This window comes from Leopardus geoffroyi, chromosome C3 (assembly GCF_018350155.1).
Source record: "Leopardus geoffroyi isolate Oge1 chromosome C3, O.geoffroyi_Oge1_pat1.0, whole genome shotgun sequence".
NCBI lineage: Eukaryota > Metazoa > Chordata > Mammalia > Carnivora > Felidae > Leopardus > Leopardus geoffroyi.
The window spans coordinates 27,912,107-27,932,775 of NC_059338.1; the positions used below are offsets into that span (position 1 = coordinate 27,912,107).

The 20,669-nt window shown below is 45.4% G+C and overlaps 2 protein-coding genes across 3 annotated transcripts in view; both read left to right on the top strand.

Annotated features, from left to right (window-relative positions):
* The window catches only part of LOC123586871 (alpha-1,3-mannosyl-glycoprotein 4-beta-N-acetylglucosaminyltransferase-like protein MGAT4E), a 31,412-nt gene extending 27,461 nt beyond the window's left edge, over positions 1-3,951 (top strand). The window contains exons 3-5 of one of the 2 annotated variants that reach the window (XM_045456442.1): positions 406-535; positions 1,502-1,661; positions 2,718-3,951. In XM_045456442.1, the coding sequence (XP_045312398.1) occupies positions 428-535; positions 1,502-1,661; positions 2,718-3,805 (1,356 nt within the window). In that variant the 5' untranslated portion in view covers positions 406-427 and the 3' untranslated portion in view covers positions 3,806-3,951. The remainder of the gene's footprint in view (positions 1-405; positions 536-1,501; positions 1,662-2,717) is intronic. The other variant, XM_045456443.1, reaches the window with a different exon arrangement.
* Positions 3,952-12,438: 8,487 nt separating this feature from the next.
* On the top strand, positions 12,439-17,802 carry LOC123586874 (NADH-cytochrome b5 reductase 1). Its single transcript, XM_045456451.1, has 9 exons — positions 12,439-12,553; positions 12,864-13,013; positions 13,142-13,214; positions 13,666-13,772; positions 13,991-14,120; positions 14,795-14,878; positions 15,971-16,056; positions 16,527-16,626; positions 16,974-17,802. Exons 1-9 carry the CDS (start codon positions 12,539-12,541, stop codon positions 17,144-17,146), a joined length of 918 nt encoding a protein of 305 aa, XP_045312407.1. The 5' UTR covers positions 12,439-12,538; the 3' UTR covers positions 17,147-17,802.
* Positions 17,803-20,669: the final 2,867 nt, after the last annotated feature.

The window sequence follows — 20,669 nt, forward strand, 5'->3', positions numbered from 1 at the left end:
TAACGTCCAAGTAGAGTCTTTGACTTGAATTCAGAGTTTAGGGAAAAATATGATTAATGCCTAACCCTTGATTTCCTCTTCTTGGCAACGCGTCCGCTGTGGTTGGGTCTCTACTCCAAGAGTGGATAAACAAAAGAAGCTCCTCCAATTTTACCTGGAAACCCAGACAGGAGGTGAAGATGGTAGAAGTGGAAGAGAATCAAACTCCTTGACCTTTGTCTCTCCATAGATGGCTACAAGTAGGAGGGAGGGTTGAAGTGCGTGGAGAAAAGACTATGGAAATAATTCGGCAGCGGAGGGAAGGGGGAAAGGATGTGGGAGGCTTCCTGGTAGGAGGAGGACATCCTTCTGCTTCTGTAAGCTGGAAGCACTTAAGATTCATATCCCGCTCACATTTCTTTGCAGAGCTCCTCCAGGCCCCAGCACCATGCGTCATTGCCTATGGAAATATATCATAGTTGTTGTGTCCTTAATCTTCCTGAGCTTCTTCCTCCAAGAGAATAATGAAGAGCATCTTACATACAACTTATCATTGGTAAGAACCAGAGGCTGAGACTGGACTGTTTGTCAATCCTTCGGTAGGAGGGGATGGGTTTCCAGTTATCCAAACACTCTAGTTATCATCATAGAAGTTCTAAGAAGAGGACACTTGAAGAATCAGGAGAGTGTCAGAGAAAAGATAAATATTGAGCCAGCCTTGAAAGATGGAGAAGACTTGACTAAAGGCAAGGAGGAAGAGAGGGCAGTTTAAGTGCAGAGAGAGCAATGCACAGATACTTCTAGAAAACCAGGCTGACTGGCAGGACCTGCATGTGATGAGGACTGCCTGGGTGCTGGCCACTTTCCTCACCAGAGTCTCGAGTGAGAGATGTTATTCGTCCCATTTCTCTTACGAAGCGGTTGAGACACAAAGCCCTAAAATAACTTCTCCCACATGTACAACAGCTGCAAGCAGAGAAAACCAAATGCTCAGGTTTTGGAAGTCTACATTTTTCTTAATGCCTCAAACCATCTAGAGAAAAACATAAGTGATGTGGGGAAATGGTTCAGAAATGTGTGCATTGTCAGAGTGGAGTAAAAGAAAGGGTTTTAGAATTGAGGCACTGTGGATAACTTCGTGAAGGACAGGACCAGGCATTGGTCTTCAGCATCTGCCACAGTCTAAGCCAAGTTAGAGGACTTTTTGCCAGCCTGATAACGGTAGGAGAAATTAGATGTGGGGCAGTGTAGGGCAGGCAAGTCCTTACTCTGCATAAGCCTATGATCTTCCTATAGGCATTCTTACTTCCTATCTGACTCCAGGGCCCACCACTCCTTCTGGAAAGTCCTGTGTGTTCTCATGGCGAGGTGGAGATAACAGTCAGCTGGGTCCTAACACTTGGGCTCCCGGTGACCCGATCCTGGGGCTTGCCCCGCCTGTCCTAAAAGGGGGATCTGCCCCCTTATTTGCCTCCAGGAGTCTAGGGATGAATATCAGGGCTGATGCTCATCTTATCCTCAGCAGGAGGAAAAGAAGAAAATACTGTGGCAGCTCAATCAGGACCAAATGATCTCTGAGAGCAGAAACCATCTAGAGAACTTCAAGGACATGCAGAAAGCCTCCCCTTTACTCCAACAGGCCAAGTACAAATTGCTGGCTGGATCCCCTCCCCAGGAAAAGAGTGAGTATAGGGGAGGGAGTGGTCAGACTAAGAGAAAGTCAGACAAGGTATTCCAACAAGAAAAAGGAAGATTGTGGGGTGGGGGGGGGGCGGGCAGGGGAGGGGAGGGGCGCCTGGGTGGCTTAGTCAGTTGTGCTTCCAACTCTTGATTTCGGCTCAGGTCACGATCTCACGGTTCATGGGATTGAGTCCTGCATCAGGCTCTGCACTGACAATGCAGAGCCTGCTTGGGATGCTCTCTGTCTCTCTGTCTCTCTCTGCCTCTCTCTCTCCCTCTCTCCCTGTCTGTCTGTCTCTCTCTCAAAATAAATAAACTTAAAAAAAAAAAAAAGAAAGAAAAGAAAAGAAAAAGGAAGGTGGGTAAAAAGGGAACGTGAGCTCGTGTCTGGTGGAAAAGCAGGTTGCTCTGAGGGAGGACCAAGCTCTGAAATGTGCTGTAGATCATAATTCTGAGTGTACTTTCTTCCCACTGGCCACCCCCTTGAATGACTAACAAGTTGAGAAGTCCATAGTGACCCGTTAAGGAGCCACCCCATAGCGAAGCTCATTCATAGCTCCCCAGGGAGGGGAAAACATGATGAGAGAGGACCCGGAGGGAGCTATGGTCAAAAGCACTGAGCAGAGGGAGAAAGGGGAGGGTGAATGTTAACTAGCTGTGCACTAGGGTGCCAGAACCCTTGGGTTTTACATGAGTCCCTGGAGATCCTCCAATCGGGGTCTGGTTGATCCAAGGTAGCTGAGATAACTCTGAGGTCAAGGCCTGGCCAACTGGCCAAGCCAGCAAATTTACCTTTGGTACATGGCAGCCTCCCCCATCAGAGAGAAGCTTGTTTTTCATAAAGTTTCCACCGATAGCCTTTTAAAGTTGTGATCAAATAAAACCACTTGGCAACTTCTAACCAGAGATTATCCTCACCTCTGGACCACACTCTCCCAAGGAAGGGAAATATGAATTTGTCACAGGTGTGGCATTAAGGGGAGACCTGAGAGGAAGTCCTAGGAACCTTTCCCCCATCTTGGAGAGCTAAAGTCTCCCTTGTCTCCCTCCACCCCTAGAACTGCTGACCATAGGGATTTCCTCAGAGCAACACCCTAATGGGAGCTACCTCTTGGACACCCTGCGGTCCCTGTTCCAAGCTTCCTCAGAACACGAGCTGAATTGTATCGTGGTGCTGGTCCACCTGTCAGATCCCGACCCCGAATGGCTCAGACGAACAGTTGCCAATATTTCAGACCTCTTCAAGCCACGTATTGAGACCCAGAAGCTGCTCGTGATCCACGGTCGTCTCGGTGACTCTCCTCTCCCAGGAGATCGGAATAATGTTAGTCGCACCTCACGCTGTGAAGCACATTATTCCAGGCAGAAAGTCCATTATGCCCTCCTCATGAACTTTGCTATCAACCTCTCTGAATACTTTCTGATGATGGAAGATTATGTTTACTGCACTTCCAAATTTATTTCTACCATCTATTGGGCATTATCAGCCTGGAAAGAACTACCTTGGGCGATCCTGGAGTTCTCCAGCCTAAGCCTCTCTGGGAAAGTTTTCCACACCAGTGACCTCTCCCGCCTGGCCTCTCTCTTTCTCCTTTTCCATAAGGATATTCCCATTTACTTGTTTCTCTCTGAATTCCGCCTTCTCTTGGCCCAGAATGTTCCAATTCGTTTCAGTCCCTCAGTCTTCTTCCACATAGGCAAGTATCCTGCGTTTGAGGACACATGCTTTCCTGTGGAGAAGGAGAAGGTGTTTGGTGAACCAGACAACCCCGTTGCCAGCATCCTCACTGACATGATGGCAGAAATGAATGGTATTCCACAATACGCTTATACTCTGAACGAAGAGTGCTACTCTACTCTCAATCCTGTAAGAGGCAACTACCTGACAGTGATTTTGGAGAAGCCACAAAAAGTCATCCGGATAGAGGTCCTGACAGGTTCTGACAAAAAAGGGCTGTATTGGCTACAGCAGGGGCAAGTGGAGCTGGGCTATGATCCCTTGGAGAATTCCAGAGGCTGCACCCACTATACCCTTTTAGGTCCACTGGTGGAAGGAAATTTAGACCAGAGGGTGTTTTATGAAGAAGATTCTGTGGAGGAGTTGAGTTGTATACGACTCCTTGTGCTAGCCTCTCAAGAGTCTTAGTTCCTGATCAGACAGATCAAAGTCTGGACTCAGCATGAGGAAGAGGAGAGTTATTACAATGGGAATTCTGGAAAGGTGGGGTTTGGGAATGGAATCGACATGGCCGATCAGAAATAAAGCCGAAATTGATCAAGGCCTGCTCCTTCTGAGTAGGATGAGCATGTAATTTATTACCCAAACTGGGACACTTTTGAGAATGAAAGGAAACACTATTAAAAATTACACTAGAAGGGCGGTGGCGGGGGGGGGGGGGGTTGGTGCCTGAGTGGCTCAGTTGGTTAAGTGTCAAACTTCGGTTCAGGTCATGATCTCACGGTTCAGTTCATGAGTTTGACCCTGTGCCAGGCTCTCTGCTGTCAGCACGGCGCCCACTTTGAATCCTCTGTCCTCCTCTCTCTCTCTCTCTGCCCCGCACCCTCCCTCTCTCTCAAAAATAGAAATAGACATTAAAAAAATTACACTAGAGGGGTGCCTGGGTGGCTCAGTCAGTTGAGCATCTAATTTTTTTTTTTATTTTTTTTTCCCCATCTTTTCACTTGCAATCTGTCTCTACCCTCACTGTATATGTACCTTCTTCCCAGCCTCCCTGAATTCCATTGTTCTCTGACCCTCTCTACAACAGTGGTCCTCCACTTGGAGGGATTTGGCCTCACCACCCCCCCAAGGGGGGACATTTGGCAATGTCTGGAGATATTTCCGGTTGTCACAACGGGGGACGCGACTGACATCTTGTACAAAGAGGCCAAGGATGCTGCTAAACAAACCGCAACAGACAGAACAGCCCCGACCACACAGACATATCCCACCCAAAATGTCAATAGTGCCAATGTTGAGAAACCAGCTTTTCAATGAATCAGCAGCAGCATACATGACAGGATGTCACAACTTTTAAATAGTTTTTCAAAATTTTTGGACGAAATTGTCCAAATCACATAAGGAGAAAATAGAATCATCACATAGCAGAAGGAGCAAACAAAAAATGTTTTATCCACGAAAGGCAAAACCACTAGTTGAGTAAGTCACGACATGCATAAAATCTATCTAGAAAAATGTCTATAAAAAACAAAATTTATGAGTGTGAAGTTTTAAGGAATTTCTGCTAGGATTTCTTGTAACTTTTTACGATTCTTTACATTTGAACTGTGTGTCTTTTGTTAAATATCAGGTTTTACTTGGGATTTGTAATAGAAAGATGATCTGAATCCTCAAAGGGAGGATATCCATTCCTTATAAATCTATGAATTTCTCAAACCCTCTCCAGTCAGGATTTTGTGCCTACACCCAACCAAAAGTGCTCTTTGTCAAGATTGCTAATGACCTCCTCGTTGCAAATTTTGAAATTTGTCAGCATATAAAGCCACGAGGTTTCCAAGGACAGAGCCCTGGATTATTTCAACACGAAGACGTGGAGTCGATGAAGGGAAGGCACCAAGGCTCAGTGGGAAAGGGTCGCTATAGAGGTAGGAGGGAAACCAAGCGAGTGCAACGTGACATAACTACTTTCAGCTCTCTTAAGTGTTCTTCGGGTGTTTGAGTCCATATCACCATATACTTACACTACCGTTTTTTTTTATTAGTTTTGTATACAATTCCTTGCCATAACAGCCAAGGGATTAGCCCTTTATGCTACTCCACAAAGAGGCCCTTCTCCTTCCCCCATTCTTCCAATAGAGTTTTCCTGATGATCACATTCTCATGCTTTCGTCAAGTATTCACTGCTGAACAAGTCGGTGGCAGGCAATTGTCCAAGGCATTTCTACACAACTCTGGCTCTCTTTTCAAGGATGTTTGTACAGCAAACAGGCTTAGAACCTAGAGCTAGTGTCTTCTACCACCGCAGAGGGCAGATTTGTTTTAAAAGACAGTAACTCTCTCTCTCTCTCTCTCTCTGGAGAGATTTAGAGATGTAGTACTCCAGAGACGCTGCAGAGACCTTCTGTCCTCCGAGAAGATGTTTCCTCAGCAGGATAATAAAGATAACCTCTCCCTGAGGGGCAAAGTTTGGTCAGGTTTGCTAGCAGTCCCCTTATAAGATTGAGAGTTTCCTAAGATTAGCATTTCGCAGGTGTGACACAGATCCACTGTTCTTCCCAAGAAGAACTGGGGGCAGGGAGCAAAGGGAATTATCGCAGCATGAAGTCCAGGCTACCTGCTGTGTCATGGGTAATAACAGCGTCTTTGTTTCCTTAGCAACTGGATTTATGGAAGTGTGGCAAGACAGCCTAGCAGCTACACTGTGCTCAGGGATTGCTTGATGGCTTGATTTTACAGTAGCGATCCGTGATTATATTTTCTTTCATGTGTAAGTTTTCCCTGGAGCTAGCCGTTATCTCCTGTATTACTTGCACTGTTGTAGGCACTCAGGACGCATCGGTAAGCAGACCAAGATGGCTCCCCCCTTGGGGCACATATACTAAAGTGGGAGAGGCAATGAACAGAATAAATAAGTGTGAGGCAGAAGAGATTGCGGGGGTTTGAGTAAAAGAGTGACATGATCTGACCAAAGTTATAAAAGAATTACTCTGGCTGCTATGTAGCAAATAGATTATAGAGAAACAAGGGTGGAGACTGGGTTTATTAGGATGCTTCTGCAGGCACAAGATGGTTTAGACCAGAGTGGTGGCAGTGGAAGTGGTCATATTTTTAACGTACAGTAAAACCTTGGACTGCGAGTGACTTGTTCTGCGAGTGTTCCGCAAGATAAGCAAACATTTCTAACGAATTTTAACTTGATAAACTGAGCGATGCCTTGCCATACAAGTAGTACGTGATGCCAAAGGTCACATGATCACAACTGAGCCAATGGTTCTTAAAATTCGCTTTGATGCACAAGTGCTTTGGATTACGAGCATGTTTCCCGGACGAATTATGCTCACAAACCAAGTTTTTACTGTATTTTGAAAATTGATCCAAGAGAATTTCCTGAATGATTGGTTTTAGGGTTTGAGAAAACAGTAAGAATAACTCCAAACTGTTTGACCAAATGACTGGAAAGATGGAGCTGCCCTCCACTGAAATGGGAAAGAATTTTTTATATGCCTTTTGAGGGAGTTTGGTAATTTTCTCATCAGGGCCTTGCACCTCCTTCATTACATTTATTCCTACATAGTCCATATTTTCTGTTGATATTAATATATTAATATTATATTAATATAGTATATGTTATATATTAATGATATATAATATAATATATATTATGGTATATTATTATATTGTTATATTACCATATTATAATATAATAATATTACTATTATATTATAATATAATTATTATAATATTATAATAATTATGTTTAATATTATATATTATATATATCATTAATATATATCATATTATATGTTATATAATATTGTATAAAATATACTGTATATAACATATATACTATATATTATATTAGAGTATTATATAATATATTATGTATTATAATTGATATATTATATATAATATATTATATTATATTTTATATATGTTATATATACTATATTATATATAACATATATTATATATGATTATATGTAATATAATATATAATACATATATACATATTATATATAATAATATATAATATTATATATTACATATTATAATGATATTAATATATTAAACTATTACTATAATATTTTATTTTATATTCATCAATTATAATGTAGTGGACAATTTAATATTTTAGTTTGATCTTATATCCAGAAATCATCTTGAATTTTCTTGTTATTTATAATAGTGAGCTCATTGATTCTCTTGAACTCTCGTGCACTATATGCCAGTAATGACTATTTTGTCACTTTCAGTTCTTATTCCTCACTTATTCTTCTTACCTTGTTGCACTGGCTGGAACAGAGATTGGCAAACTATGGCCTACATGCCAAATATTTCCTATTACCTGTTTCTGTAAATAAAGTTTTTCTTTTTGTTTTGTTTATTTATTTGTTATTTAGGGAGAGAGAGAGAGAGAGAGACCGAGAGTGCTCAAGCTGGGGGGAGAAGGGCAGAGGGAGAAAGAGAGAGAGAGAGAGAGAAAGAGAGAGAGAGACTCTTAAGCAGGCTTCACGTTCAGTCAGCACAAAGCCCGACACAAGGTTCAATCCCACGACCCTGGGATCACGACCTGGGCTGAAATCAAGAGTCAGACACTTAACTGACTGAACCACCCAGGCACCCCAGCCAGTTTTTGTAAATAAAGTTTTAATGGAACATAGTCACTTTCATTCATTCATGTATTACCTATGACTGCTTTCATGCTACAACAGCACAGTAGAATAATTGCAACGCAGACTGTATGTCCTAAAATAGTTATTATTCAACCCAAACAGAAAAAGTTTGCCAACTGCTGGGCAAAGATTTCCAATACCATGTTAAATAATAGCATTGATGACAGATATTCTAGCTTTGTTCCTGACTAAAGGAAATGTATCTAAAGTATGATATTTGAAGTAGACTATTCGTATATGATCTTTATCAAATTAAGAAAGTTCTCATCTATTCCTAGCTTCCTAAGAATTATGGGTTTGGGGGTTCCTGTGTGACTCAGTTGGTTGGGCGCCCAACTCTTGATTTCGGCTAAGGTCATGATCTCACGGTTCATGGGACCAAACAAGCAGCACACAGCCTGCTCGAGATTCTCTCTGTCCCTTTCTCTCTGCTCCTCCACCCGCACTCATGCATGCATTCCCTCTCTCCCTCTCTCTCTCAAAATAAATAAATAAAACATTTTCAAAAGCCTTAAAAATAATTTTAAAAAACTTATGGGGTTGAGCTTTATTAAATGTTTTTTGGCAACTAATGATATGATCATGTGATCATTTTCCATGAATCCGTTAATGCAAAGAATTTTATATAGAAATTTCCTATCTTCCCATCCCTGAGGTAAACCCAACAAGATTGTGGCTTATTTTTTTAATTAATTGTTGGATATCATTTGCTAATATTTTATTTATGAATTTTATATTTATGTTCATACAGAGTAAACAATTTTCCTTTCTTGTGCTGTCTGTAATATCAGAACAGTGTATAATCCCCAAATATTTATTGAACCCCTAATGTATGACAGCACTTTGTAAGGTGCTGGAAATATGTCGGTCCCTACCCCACGGAGCTGAAATTTTAGGCAGGAAACAGAAAATAACTGACTACAAGATGGTTCAGACATAACCATTGTGATAAGTGCTAACAACAAGCAGGGCAGGGGCGCCTGGGTGGCTCAGTCGGTTGAGCGTCCGACTTCGGTTCAGTTCACCATCTCGCGGTTCGAGCCCCGCGTCGGCATCTGGGCTGATGGCTCAGGGCCTGGAGCCTGCTTCCAATTCTGTGTCTCCCTCTCTCTCTCTGCCCCTCCCCCGTTCATGCTCTGTCTCTCTCTGTCTCAAAAATAAATAAATGTTAAAAAAAATTTTTTTTTTTAAAAAAAGCAGTGCAGAGTCAAGATGTCTAATGAGATTGGGTTATCGGGGATAATCTTGGGAGCCATCTTAGAACTGTGCCTATAACAATCTCCGAATAAGTTAGAAAAACCTAGGTGAAGGGTGGGTGGAAGGATGGGAGACGAATGTTCCAGGCAACAGGAATGGAACTTGCAAAGACTACGAAGACCCTAATAACATGATTGTTCAAGAAAATGGAAAAGAGGGTCACTGAAGGGAAGAAAGCAAATGGAGTCTGTCACCATGTGAGGAAGAAAAGCTAGAGAGGGACCACTTCTTTTAGGGAGTCTGGAGTCTATGTCTGATGTTTATTCTAAGAACAATGGGGAGCCAAGAATGGGGTTTTCGGGGGTTTTTAATGGATTGGAGGCCCAGATTATTAATTCCCCTAAAGCTGGTCTGTGTCTTGTTGAATTCTATATCCCCAGTGCCTGAAATAGTGCCTGAAACATGATAAGCACTCAGCAAATGTGTTCTGTGATCGTTTTTCCCACTTTCTATTTCTTGGATTCCCCCTCATTTCATAATCCAGCTGCTCCTGCCTACCTCAGAAACTTTTGTTAGCACCCCTGTTGAAATCCATCGCCTGACCTCCTGACTTCAATACCCACACTAAATGCTCATATATCCTTCTTTGATCTACACTCTAAAAGTAAGAGATGCTCCCTCTACCATCCTGAACTATAGCTTTCCACCCAGACAGAGCCCCCCATCTCAGGAGGAGAAACAGAACTCCCTGATAACAACTACGCACCCTCCTACTTATCAGTAGGACCCCTAGGAATTACTTCACCCAGGACTATCTATAAACATAAATTGCTGTGCCCTTTGGACACTGGGCCCCAAATAATTTCTACAAGCAGCTTATTGTAGTGGTTAGGAGTGCAGCCTTCTCAATTTTTCAGGAAATAAAATTTGTAAGGGAGAAAAAAAAGGCAAGAGAGATGGAAGGGAAATCTATACTTTAAAAACACCTAAGAGACAAACAAATCTCAATGGATGGACTTTATTTGGATCCTGATTCAAACAATGCATTTACAACGTAAACCAGACAAAGACAGTACAGAAAGTAGAAAGCTATAGAGCACTATCTCTCAAAAATATGGTTGTGAAATCTATCAACAAAATATTAATCAAATACAGTAATATGTAAAAAGAATGATACACCAGAACCAAGTGGGGCTTATTCCCAGGAAAGCAACACTGGCTCGGTATTAACAACAACAACAACAAAAAAAAAAAAAAAAAAAAAAAAAAAAAAACAACATAATCCACTATATTATAGTGTAAAGATGATCATAACAACTGATGCAGAATAAAACATTTGATAGACTTCAGTATCCATGCAAGATAAAAACTCTGAGAAACCTAGGAATAGAAGGGAACTTCCTCAACCCGATAAAGGGCAGCTACAAAACACACACTTATAGCTAACATCACACTTCCTGATGAAAAACTGAATGCTTTCTCCCTTAGATGGGAATGAGGCAGTACTCGTACTGGAAGTACTAGCTTGTGCAATAAGGCAAGTCGAAGAAAAGGCATATGGACTGGAAAGGAAAAAATTAAACTATTCCTATTCACAGATGACATGATTGTCTGTATAGAAAATTCCTCTATAAAATAAATAAAATAAACCTCTTAGAACTAATGAATGAGTTTAGCAAGATCACAGAATACAAAGTCAACATAGAGAAATCAACCTATTGCTGTATAATAAAGTACAAGTAGAAATCAAAACTTTAAGAACAATAGCATTTAAAATAGCACCCCTCCATTATGGCCTGAATTGTGTCACATCTCCCCCCTCAAATTCATATACTGAAATCCTAGCCCATAGCCTCAGAATGTAACTGTATTTGGAGTTAGTCTTTAACTCTTTTTTTTTTTTTTTTTGAGAGAGAGAGAAAGAGTGTAAGCAGGGGAGAGGGGCAGAGGGAGGAGAAGGAGGAGGAGGAGGAGGAGGGGAGAGAGAGAGAGAGAGAGAGAGAGAGAGAGAGAGAGAATCTTAAGCAGGCTCCATGCTCAGCGTGGAGCCCAACATGGGGCTCAATCCTATGACCCTGGGATCATGACCTGAACCAAAATCAAGAGTTGGACATTCAACTGAATGAGCCACCCAGGCTCCCTTGGAGATAGAGTCTTTAAAGAGGTCATTAGCGTGGTCCCTAGTCCAATATGACTAGTGAACTTATAAGGAGATTAGGGCACAAACACACAGATGTATAAGACCATGTAAAAATATAAAAAGATGTCTGTAAGCAAAGGCGAGAGACCCCAGAAGAAATCAAACGCAAACGTCAATCTGGTTGGGAAACTGTGTATGAGAAAGAACAGCCATCTTGGCAAATGTATAGCCCCAGTGGCTGTCAGTGTCTATTTCTGACTCCCTTTGTCCCATTTTGCTGCCAACAGAGCTCAGTTCTAAAACTCTAACTGTTGGCGCTATCTTCTGAGCCATTATAGTCGCTGACATCTATCGAGTATTTTGCTCTGACAGACAGTACACTAGGCACATTACACATCTCATTTAAGCCTCACAACACCCCTATGGACTAGACACAAGATAATATATATCCATTTATAGATGAGGAATTGCAGAAAAGTTAAGGTCACAGAGCCAGTAAGTGCTGGAGGCGAGATTCTTATTCTGTACAGTCTGCCTCCAAAGCCCAGGTCTTTGACCCTGAGGGTAGGAGAACCCAGATCGGGACAAGAAGCTTGATTTGGACCCATAGGAAGCTACTGAGTGGTACCGAAGGCCTGGTGCTGTATGCAAAACCAAATGGGACCGGGAAATGAAGTTGCCATGCCACACTCCTCATTCTTAAAGAAGACCCCGCCAGACTGTTCAATGCTGTTGCAGTTCAGCCTGTTGAAAAACTAAGGTGACTCTAAAATGATTAATTTCAGCCTTTCCTGCTCAACTGGCTCAATGTCAGACAGCCTTCTGTTTAGTATTCCAGACTCAGATTTCTAGTCCCCCAACTTGGTGTGGTTCTACATTTGACAGGACTCCCCTCTTGTTCGGGGTAAGCGGATCGAAGTGGCGGGAATAAGAGGATGGGGAGGGGAAGGAGGGCTGGAGCTGCGGTCTTCAAGGATCTTGGATCAGTCCGGAGGTTCCTGGGGCCCTTAGCCACCAAGTCTGAGAGCAAAGGGGTGGGGCGCAGAGCCACTCAGCCTGGCAGCCCCACCCTCGCCAGGCCCCGCCTCCTGCCCGCCCCGCCTCCTGCCCGCCCCGCCTCCTGCCCGCCCCGCGGCGCATTGTGGGATCCGTCCGCGGGCCTGGCGGTGGAGGACGAGGTGCTCGGTCATGGGCTTCCAACCGGTGAGACCGTTGCTCCGCGTCCTGCACCAGGGGACTCCGCCCCATCTCGTTCTGGGCACTCAGCTCCGGACCTGGGGCTCTCGCCGCCGACCCCGCTCCGCAGGGCTCTACACCTGCCCTGGAATCCGGGGTCCCGGTACCGCACAGTCGGGCTTGGGACCCTTCCCCGGTTACCTTTCTGGCCGTGAAAGGCTCTCGCGCTGGAGCTCGGGAAAGCCATCCCTGGGGCGGCTGGTTGTATGGGACAGTCACCACCCACCCCCCGGGTTCTTCCCCAGCATGATGGTCACGCTGCCTTCTCTACCCACAGAGCCCAGTCCTGCTGGCCTCCCTGGGGGTGGGGCTGCTGACTGTGCTTGGCCTGGCTCTGGGCTCGTACTTGGTTCGAAAGTCCCGCCGGCCAAAGGTCACTCTCCTGGACCCCAATGAGAAGTACCTGCTGCGACTGCTAGACAAGACGGTAAGTTGTAGAGGAAAGCCCGGCTAGAGGAGGGTAGAGGAGGGACCATCCACTGTGGTTGGGATGCCCCAAAGCACTTTGCAGCACCAGACCTGCCTGGTGAAACGTGTGTGTCATCCATCCTCCAGACTGTGAGCCACAACACCAAGAGGTTCCGCTTTGCCCTGCCCACCGCCCACCACGTTCTGGGGCTGCCTGTGGGTAAGGAAAGTGTGGAGTGGGCTCCTTTCCCTGGTATCCTAAGAGAGTGATTCCCCTTCCCTACCCAGCTTCGATTGGTGAGGTATCACTGACCACTGGGCCCCTCCAGGGTGTGGCTTCTGTGCCCCTAGACATCGTTGACACTTACTAGTTCTTCCTCCTCCCTGCAGGATTTGTTTGTATTTCCCCCTGAGCAAACATTTATTTTTAACTCATTGCCCAGACCCTCAATTCTCCTGCTACTGCTAAGGTCCTGGCAGTAGTTGACAAGAGTTTCTCCAATGGGGGGCTTCTGAGGGCCCTAAGGGGCCCTCCCTGCCTGCTATCTCATTGGAACCACTCTAGGAAGCAAGACATCCTTGTTCTCAAAACTCCTTGAGTATTTTGAAAGGTGACAGGAATGCTACACGTCCACCAGCAGCCCTTATGTAGCTCTACACATGGTCCCCAGGCAAACATGTCTACCTCTCTGCCCGGATCGATGGCAGCCTGGTCATCAGGCCATATACTCCTGTCACCAGTGACGAGGACCAAGGCTACGTGGATCTTGTCATCAAGGTAAGTGGATGGGAAGGAACCCCAGGAGCTCCTTATCCCTCTCTTTCTGGAATTTGTAAACTTCCAAGATTTGTTTGATAGCAGGAGACATGTGTCCTTAGGGCATATGAAGAAAGTATGTGGACTGGGGACAATAGCACATGCGTAGTTCCTGCTCTAGCTTCAGCTCAGAAGCCAGTGACATTCCAGATAAAGTGTTTTCCATTCTGTCTTACCAGGTGTACCTGAAGGGTGTGCACCCCAAATTTCCTGAGGGAGGGAAGATGTCTCAGTACCTAAACAGCCTGAAGATTGGGGATGTGGTGGAATTTCGAGGGCCAAGTGGTTTGCTCACTTACACTGGGAAAGGTAATGGCCCCTCTTCTCCCTGAGCCTATCTCCCACTTCTCCAGTACGCTGTGGCCGTGCGTGTGCATGTATGTGAGTACGTGGGCAAGGGCCAGACCTGCCCTTTAAACATAGCGCTGATATTTTGGAAAGGCATATTTCTCAGTTCCGTTTGCCACAGGGATCAGCTCCCTACCCACTGGAGCTCACCAGCCATGACTGCTGTGGAGATGCCTAAAGCAAACCTATGTCTCTCTTTCCCTCCCCCGAACGCTTCTCAAGTTGAGCAGTTTAGATAGCCAGACATAGCTTTCATCCCTGCCCATGGGAACAGCTGTGTGCATTAGCAAGCCTCTGGAGCTGCTCTGTGCCACTTGGGAAAATAGATTCACACCTGGCCCCATGCCTGTCTCCCTCACCAGGGAGTGACGATCTGCCAGAGGCAGCTAATGACTCACTGTGTGGCCCTAAACTGACTGGTACTTAATAATATGGGACAGATAGTCCTGGCCCCATTGTCCCTCAAGTGTATCATTGTCAAGGCTGGCTCAACTCAAACCTCCACCCAAGCTCCAGGATCAGATTTCACTGCAGCTGCTAAACCGGCCTGGGACACATCTTCAGTTCTATATTTGTTTTCTTAGTCCCCCATATTGACTTTTTTCTTCCACCCCTCTCTTAACTTGACTTTTCAGGGAATTTTAGCATTCAGCCCAACAAAAAATCTCCGCCAGAACCCCAAGTGGCGAAGAAACTGGGAATGATTGCCGGCGGAACAGGTGTATATCACTTGAGGGGCCATTCTCTCCCATCATTATTGGTTGTTGCCATGAAAACGCCCAAGTGACCCTCAGAAGGTTTGGTAATCATAGCCAAGCTGTTAGTCGGGGGATTCCTGGTGATGCTTAGAACTCCCTGATATCTGAAAAACAAAATCATAATCAGGTAGAAACCAAAAAAAAATAAATAAGGAATTTTTTTTTTAACTAATAGAATGAGAGAAATAAATCATGTGGGTTCTCCTAAGACCTCAAATGGAGTGAATCTAATAATTTTTAGGTGAGAATGGAGAAGCAGCTAGAACTAGAATAGGCAAGAAGGAAGAAAAAGGACAAACAGTGAACATTTCTAAATATTAGACACTATGCTAGTCACTTTATGTGTGTATCTATGAAGTAGATATTAGTCTTCCCCTTTTACAGATGAAAAAATGGAGGTTGCGAGAAGTTGAAGGGTTTCCACAGGGTAAACAGTAATGACCACAGGTAGGGTTAGTTTCTAACTCTGTCCACTTCCAAAGCACATGCACTTAACCCTCAAGTCCAGTGTTCCAGAACCCTCATCACTGAATCAGTAGGTACTTAGAGTTATCTGTGACATTTGAGTCCAAGCCTCCAACAGACTTTCAGAGGAAGGGTCTTAGATTGGTTCCTTAGAAGGATTTCAACCGTATGATCTTATTTTTTGTTTAATATATAAAATGTATAAAATGTATTGTCAAATTGGTTTCCATACAACACCCAGTGCTCATCCCAAAAGATGCCCTCTTCAATACCCATCACCTCCCCTCCCCTCCCTCCCACCCCCGTCAACCCTCCGTTTGTTAACTGTATGATCTTATGCGAATATGGAGCATGACCACAGTGCACCTACCAGACATGATGTTGAGTGTGGGGTCAAGGGCATCTCTGCCCAGGAATGTCAGTGCTCCAGGACACAGGAGAGGATTCAAGGATCGGGATAGTAAAGGAAAAATGGAGCGGGGTGGTGAATGGGTAGAAAGAATTAAGATGAGAGGTTGGTCAGCTCAGGAGCTGGGACAGGGGAGGGTCTGCGGCCATCCTGTCTCATGGTGGGCTGCCTTTTTGCAGGAATCACCCCAATGCTGCAGCTGATTCGGGCCATCCTGAAGGACCCTGAAGATCTGACCCAGTGCTCTCTGCTTTTTGCCAACCAGGTTGGTTTACTTTTCTCACACCTGGGTCTTTAAAGCTATTGTGCAGGCAGCCTGAGAGATGTGGCACCGGCAGGCAGAGCTAGTCCAGAGCCTGTTGTAGCCTTTGTCCAAGGTCCCCCCTGCAAGGTAGAGGACCCTCTACTACCGCAAGGAGGACAGAGCATGGGGCCAAATTCCTTCCCTGGCCCCCAAGGAAACATGAAAAGGACACATTTAAGGAACCGAGTCCTAAGCGTAAAAAGTTGCTCCTTGGGTTTCCTTTGTGAAATATTTCATCTTTATTCCTCCATACTGTGTAAATAAAGGCTGTTCCCCTCTCTTTCCCCTCACGCTAACTCTAAAAGCCCTGATTATTCCCTAGAACTTTGGCTCTCTAATTTTGTCCCGGTTGGAAAGTTGTCAGAGCGGCGAACTTTTTGTACGTGGGCCTCATGAGGTTCCTAGAACCTTTGCTTCCCCGTTCATTTCAGACTGAAAAGGACATAATCTTGCGGGAGGAGCTGGAGGAACTGCAGGCCCGATATCCCAGTCGCTTTAAGCTCTGGTTCACTCTGGATCACCCCCCAGAAGGTACCCTCCCCGTTCCTGGACACCCCCAAATCAGGGCCTTCCCGCACTGGGGGTTCTGATTTCAGTGAAACAAACCCTCCCTGGTACTGCCACACTCCCAAGTGTGAGTGCAACAGACATGGTGATCTCCTGGGCCCTTTCCTTCTGGTTCCTGTTTTCCGGGCGGGTGGCAGGCATGGCTGTGAAGCTGAAGCAGGCTGAGTCTCCCCGTCTAGCTGCTGCTACAACTTGAGACCTTCTCTGGAGGCTCTCCGGCCCCCCCCCCCTCCCCGCCTCATGGTACTCCGCCCCTTGTCAGCTCGGGTCTGGTCTGGAATGTCTGCTCTCTCTTCTCCTCTGTACTGCAGATTGGGCCTACAGCAAGGGGTTTGTGACTGCTGACATGATCCGGGAACACCTGCCCGCCCCAGGGGATGGCGTGCTGCTGCTGCTCTGCGGGCCACCCCCCATGGTGCAGCTGGCCTGCCATCCCAACTTGGACAAACTGGGCTACTCACAAAAGATGCGATTCACCTACTGAGCTTCCTGCTCCGTGGGCCTGTGTCCCTGGTCCTGTTCCTTGCAACTGTCCTCAGCCAGTACTCAAGTGCTATAAGCCCTAGGTTCCTTTCCTGGCAGTGTCAGCCTTTTTGTCTTACTCTGGAGCTGAAATCTGGAGGATACCTGCAGGAATGACATCCTTGTAGCCATGGAAGAGGGCTAAAGCTGAGTCGTTCCCTGAAAGGGCCCCCCAAATCTCCCTGTGATAGAAGGTCCAGGTCAGGCCCGTGGAGACATCTCTTCCATGGGTCAGAAAGAAGGAAGCATGTACCTTCGCTGCTTGTACTGACTAGTTCCTTGATAGCATCACGCTCTGTGTCTGTGATGAAAGGAACAATCTATGTAATGGGTTTTACTTAATATTCGGTGCTTAACCCACAGCAGATTCTGTGTGTGTGTTAGTGAGCGCAAGTTGAGCAGCCTCACAGAGGTGGTCTCCTCAAGATTGCAGGAAAGGAGAAAATGATTTCTTCAGACATCAGAGAAGGGAATCTGAAATATGTATTTGTGTGTCTGTCTTTCCCAGCCCCTGCCCAGGCTGGAAGGAAATGGCTACCCACAGTCTAAGACTGCTGCTTGTGGCAGAGACCTCTGGCGATGCAAATAAATGGGGCTAAGGCCCCCGTGTTAAACCTACGGGGTTGTTGTGTCTGGGGTCCTTGTTCCTAAGGCTTTTCATGTCTGCGAATCTGGGGAGGAAGGATTTCCTAGCACAGAATTCCTCCCAGGTCTTCCAGAGAACCTTTGAGCAGGGGTACCATGTGCTGAAATTTGACCTGGCCACAAACTCAGTGATCACTTAACAGCTGTCTCAGCAGAGGCAGGAGCTCAACTTCTCCCTGGAGGCTTCTAAGGGAGGGGGAGGAGAACCGAAGTTAGAGGGGATGCTTTTTGAGCCCAGGTACGATCACAGTGGTCCCTTGGTTTGGCCACTCTTTCCCTTCTTTCTCTTGGCCCTCCCTTCGCCAAACTTACCCTTCAGGGTACCTGGCAAACAAATGAAAGTATTGTCTTTCTGTTTGGACGAGAAGCTTTTCCCCTTTAAAAAGTAACCTGATATCACCAGCCCCAGCCAGACTTGTTGGTGCCTGGATAGGCTTGACCACCCCCAGGCCCATCTGTCCTAACTGCCCTTCTCCTCTGCTCTGACAATCCACCCACTTCTCCCAGGTTTGGACTAGGGCAGCTTCTTCCGATCTTCTTTTTTAGTCCCATTGGGATAGAACAATGAAATGGCCTCAAGAAGAAGGTCGGCACTGCTTCTCTGCATGGAACTATGTGTTGCTTTCCCTGGGGTCCCAAAAGAAAGGCTTGTGGGACCCCCAGAATTCACCCCTCCATCTAGCAGAGTTGTCAATAAATTGTTACGAGTATTCCATCAAACATTTCTCGATCAACTCGTATGTGTATGCCACTGTTCTCTGTGAGATACACCTGGCCACCTCACCTCCAAAAAGAAAGATCTTGCACAGGCATTAATTATTAGGCTCAAATAGTGAAGCAGTCCAGCAAAGAGCATTTCCCACACAGAAGCTCACCATTTCTTGTCTTACATGGGTTTCTGCCTCATTCACTCGACATACAAACAGGATGTATTCTAAGGACCTGCCACCTTCTAAGCACTGTGCTCGTTCCTGAGGACACAATTATGACCAACACTGGTCTTCAATCCCCAAAGAACTCAGTCTAGAGTAAGATAGGCAAGTGATAAACAATTATAACACTGTGTGCAGTGTGATTAATAGCATAGTAGAGATACAAGGTGCAGATGGGAAGGTTTTGGAAAAGATTCAGAGAAGAAAGAGAGACATTTTTGAGTTAGCCATGTAACAGATACTGTGCGAAGTACTCGTCTATATAATTTAATCCTTATGATAATCCTGTGAGTCTAAGATTAAGGATTTGCCAAAAGTCAAAGTCGGTCAGTGGCTGGCAGAGCCAGAATGTGAACCTAGGATTGTCTCAGTCCAAAGGCAAACCCAGAACTGAGCATTGTAAATTGCTTGGATCTTGCAGCAGAGAATGGGGGGAAGGGCAATCTAGCAGAAGGATCAGCATTTGAAAAAGGCTGGAGGAATGAAAGAGAAGTTCACATTTGGAGAACTAGGAGAAGTTCTTTGAGGCCTAAATGCCAGAAGGAAAATAGAGGAGGAAGAGTTCTGAGAGTAGGTGAGAGCCAGCTGAGAAAGGCCTTTGTAACACCACCAGGAAGAGATTTAAAACTCAATGCTGTGGGGGCGGCTGGCTCTGGACTTCAGCTCAGGTCCTGGTCTCATGATTGGTGGTATCAAGCCCTTTGTCAGGCTCTGTGCTGAGAGCATGGAGCCTGCTTTGGATTCTCTCTCCCTCAAAAATAAATAAACTTAAAAAAATCCTGTGAACAATGGAAGTTTCTGAGGTTTTATACAGTGGGCAACACATAGCTAACATTTATGAAGCATTCACCTCTAGTGAATCACACTAAGAGCCTCCATAAATTATGTTGTTTAATCCTATCCAAGAGCCAGTGACATAGCACTATGTTTTTAAGATTTTTTTTTTTTTTTTAAGTAATCTCTACAGCCAATGTGGGGCTTGAACTCACAACCCAGAGATCAAGAGTTGTGTGCTCCACTGATGGAGCCAGCCAGGCGCCCCTGAAATAGCACTATTTTATTGCCATTTTCCAGATGAGATCATTCTTATTTGGAGGGGTTCAGTAACATTTTAAAGATCATAAGCTGGTCAGGGCCCGAAACTTGGTTCTATCCGACTCCTGAGCCCATGCTTTTACCAGCACCGAAAGATTTCATCCCACTGGCTTTAGGCATCCATGTAAGGTTATAATAAATTACCTTCTCTCTCAACATCTAGAATAGCACCAGCTATGTACTATCCTTGGGAGAATTGAAAGAACTGACTTACAGTTCCTCAAAGTTTCTGCGTTCTGTGATTCAGATGAGGGCTGCACCATCCAATAGTCTCCCGACATGCATTCTGGCGCCACCACTCTGGCTGCAATATGAGAACACGGAGCTGGAGCAGGGAGCCGTCAAGCAAGACTATTTAGAAACAATTCCGCTGTTTCCAAACAAATAACTAACCAAAATTAAGTCTAGCCCAGTGCTAGCACACGATAAGCGCTTCAATAAATATTTGTGGATTGGAGGGAGGGACTATGAGATTGAAGAAGGAATTAAGTGTTTTCGGAGATAAAATGACTGGCATCGGTAACAGATGAAGTGGAGGGACTTTCCCAATTTAGTGAACAAGGTGCACGGTAGGGAATTTGGCATTCCTTCGCAGGGCTCGGTCTAATTCCCTGAAATTCCTTCTCTATCACGTGCTCCAGTTAGTGACTTGGAGGTGTGGTCCTTTTAGAGGAGGAGTTCATGGTTGGAGCGGAGCGAGGGGGCGGGGCCTGCCGCGGGAAACAGGGCCTCGCAGGTGGGGCCTGCCGCGTAGGGGGCGGGGCCAGGTCGGATGGGGCGGCACCCCACGAGCGGGAGGCGTGGCCGAGGGGA

Coding starts and splice junctions, on each gene's coding strand:
- LOC123586874 (XM_045456451.1), top strand. Junction 13,773..13,990: donor ACGTGGATCTTGTCATCAAG/GTAAGTGGATGG, acceptor CTGTCTTACCAG/GTGTACCTGAAGGGTGTGCA. Junction 16,627..16,973: donor TCTGGATCACCCCCCAGAAG/GTACCCTCCCCG, acceptor TCTGTACTGCAG/ATTGGGCCTACAGCAAGGGG.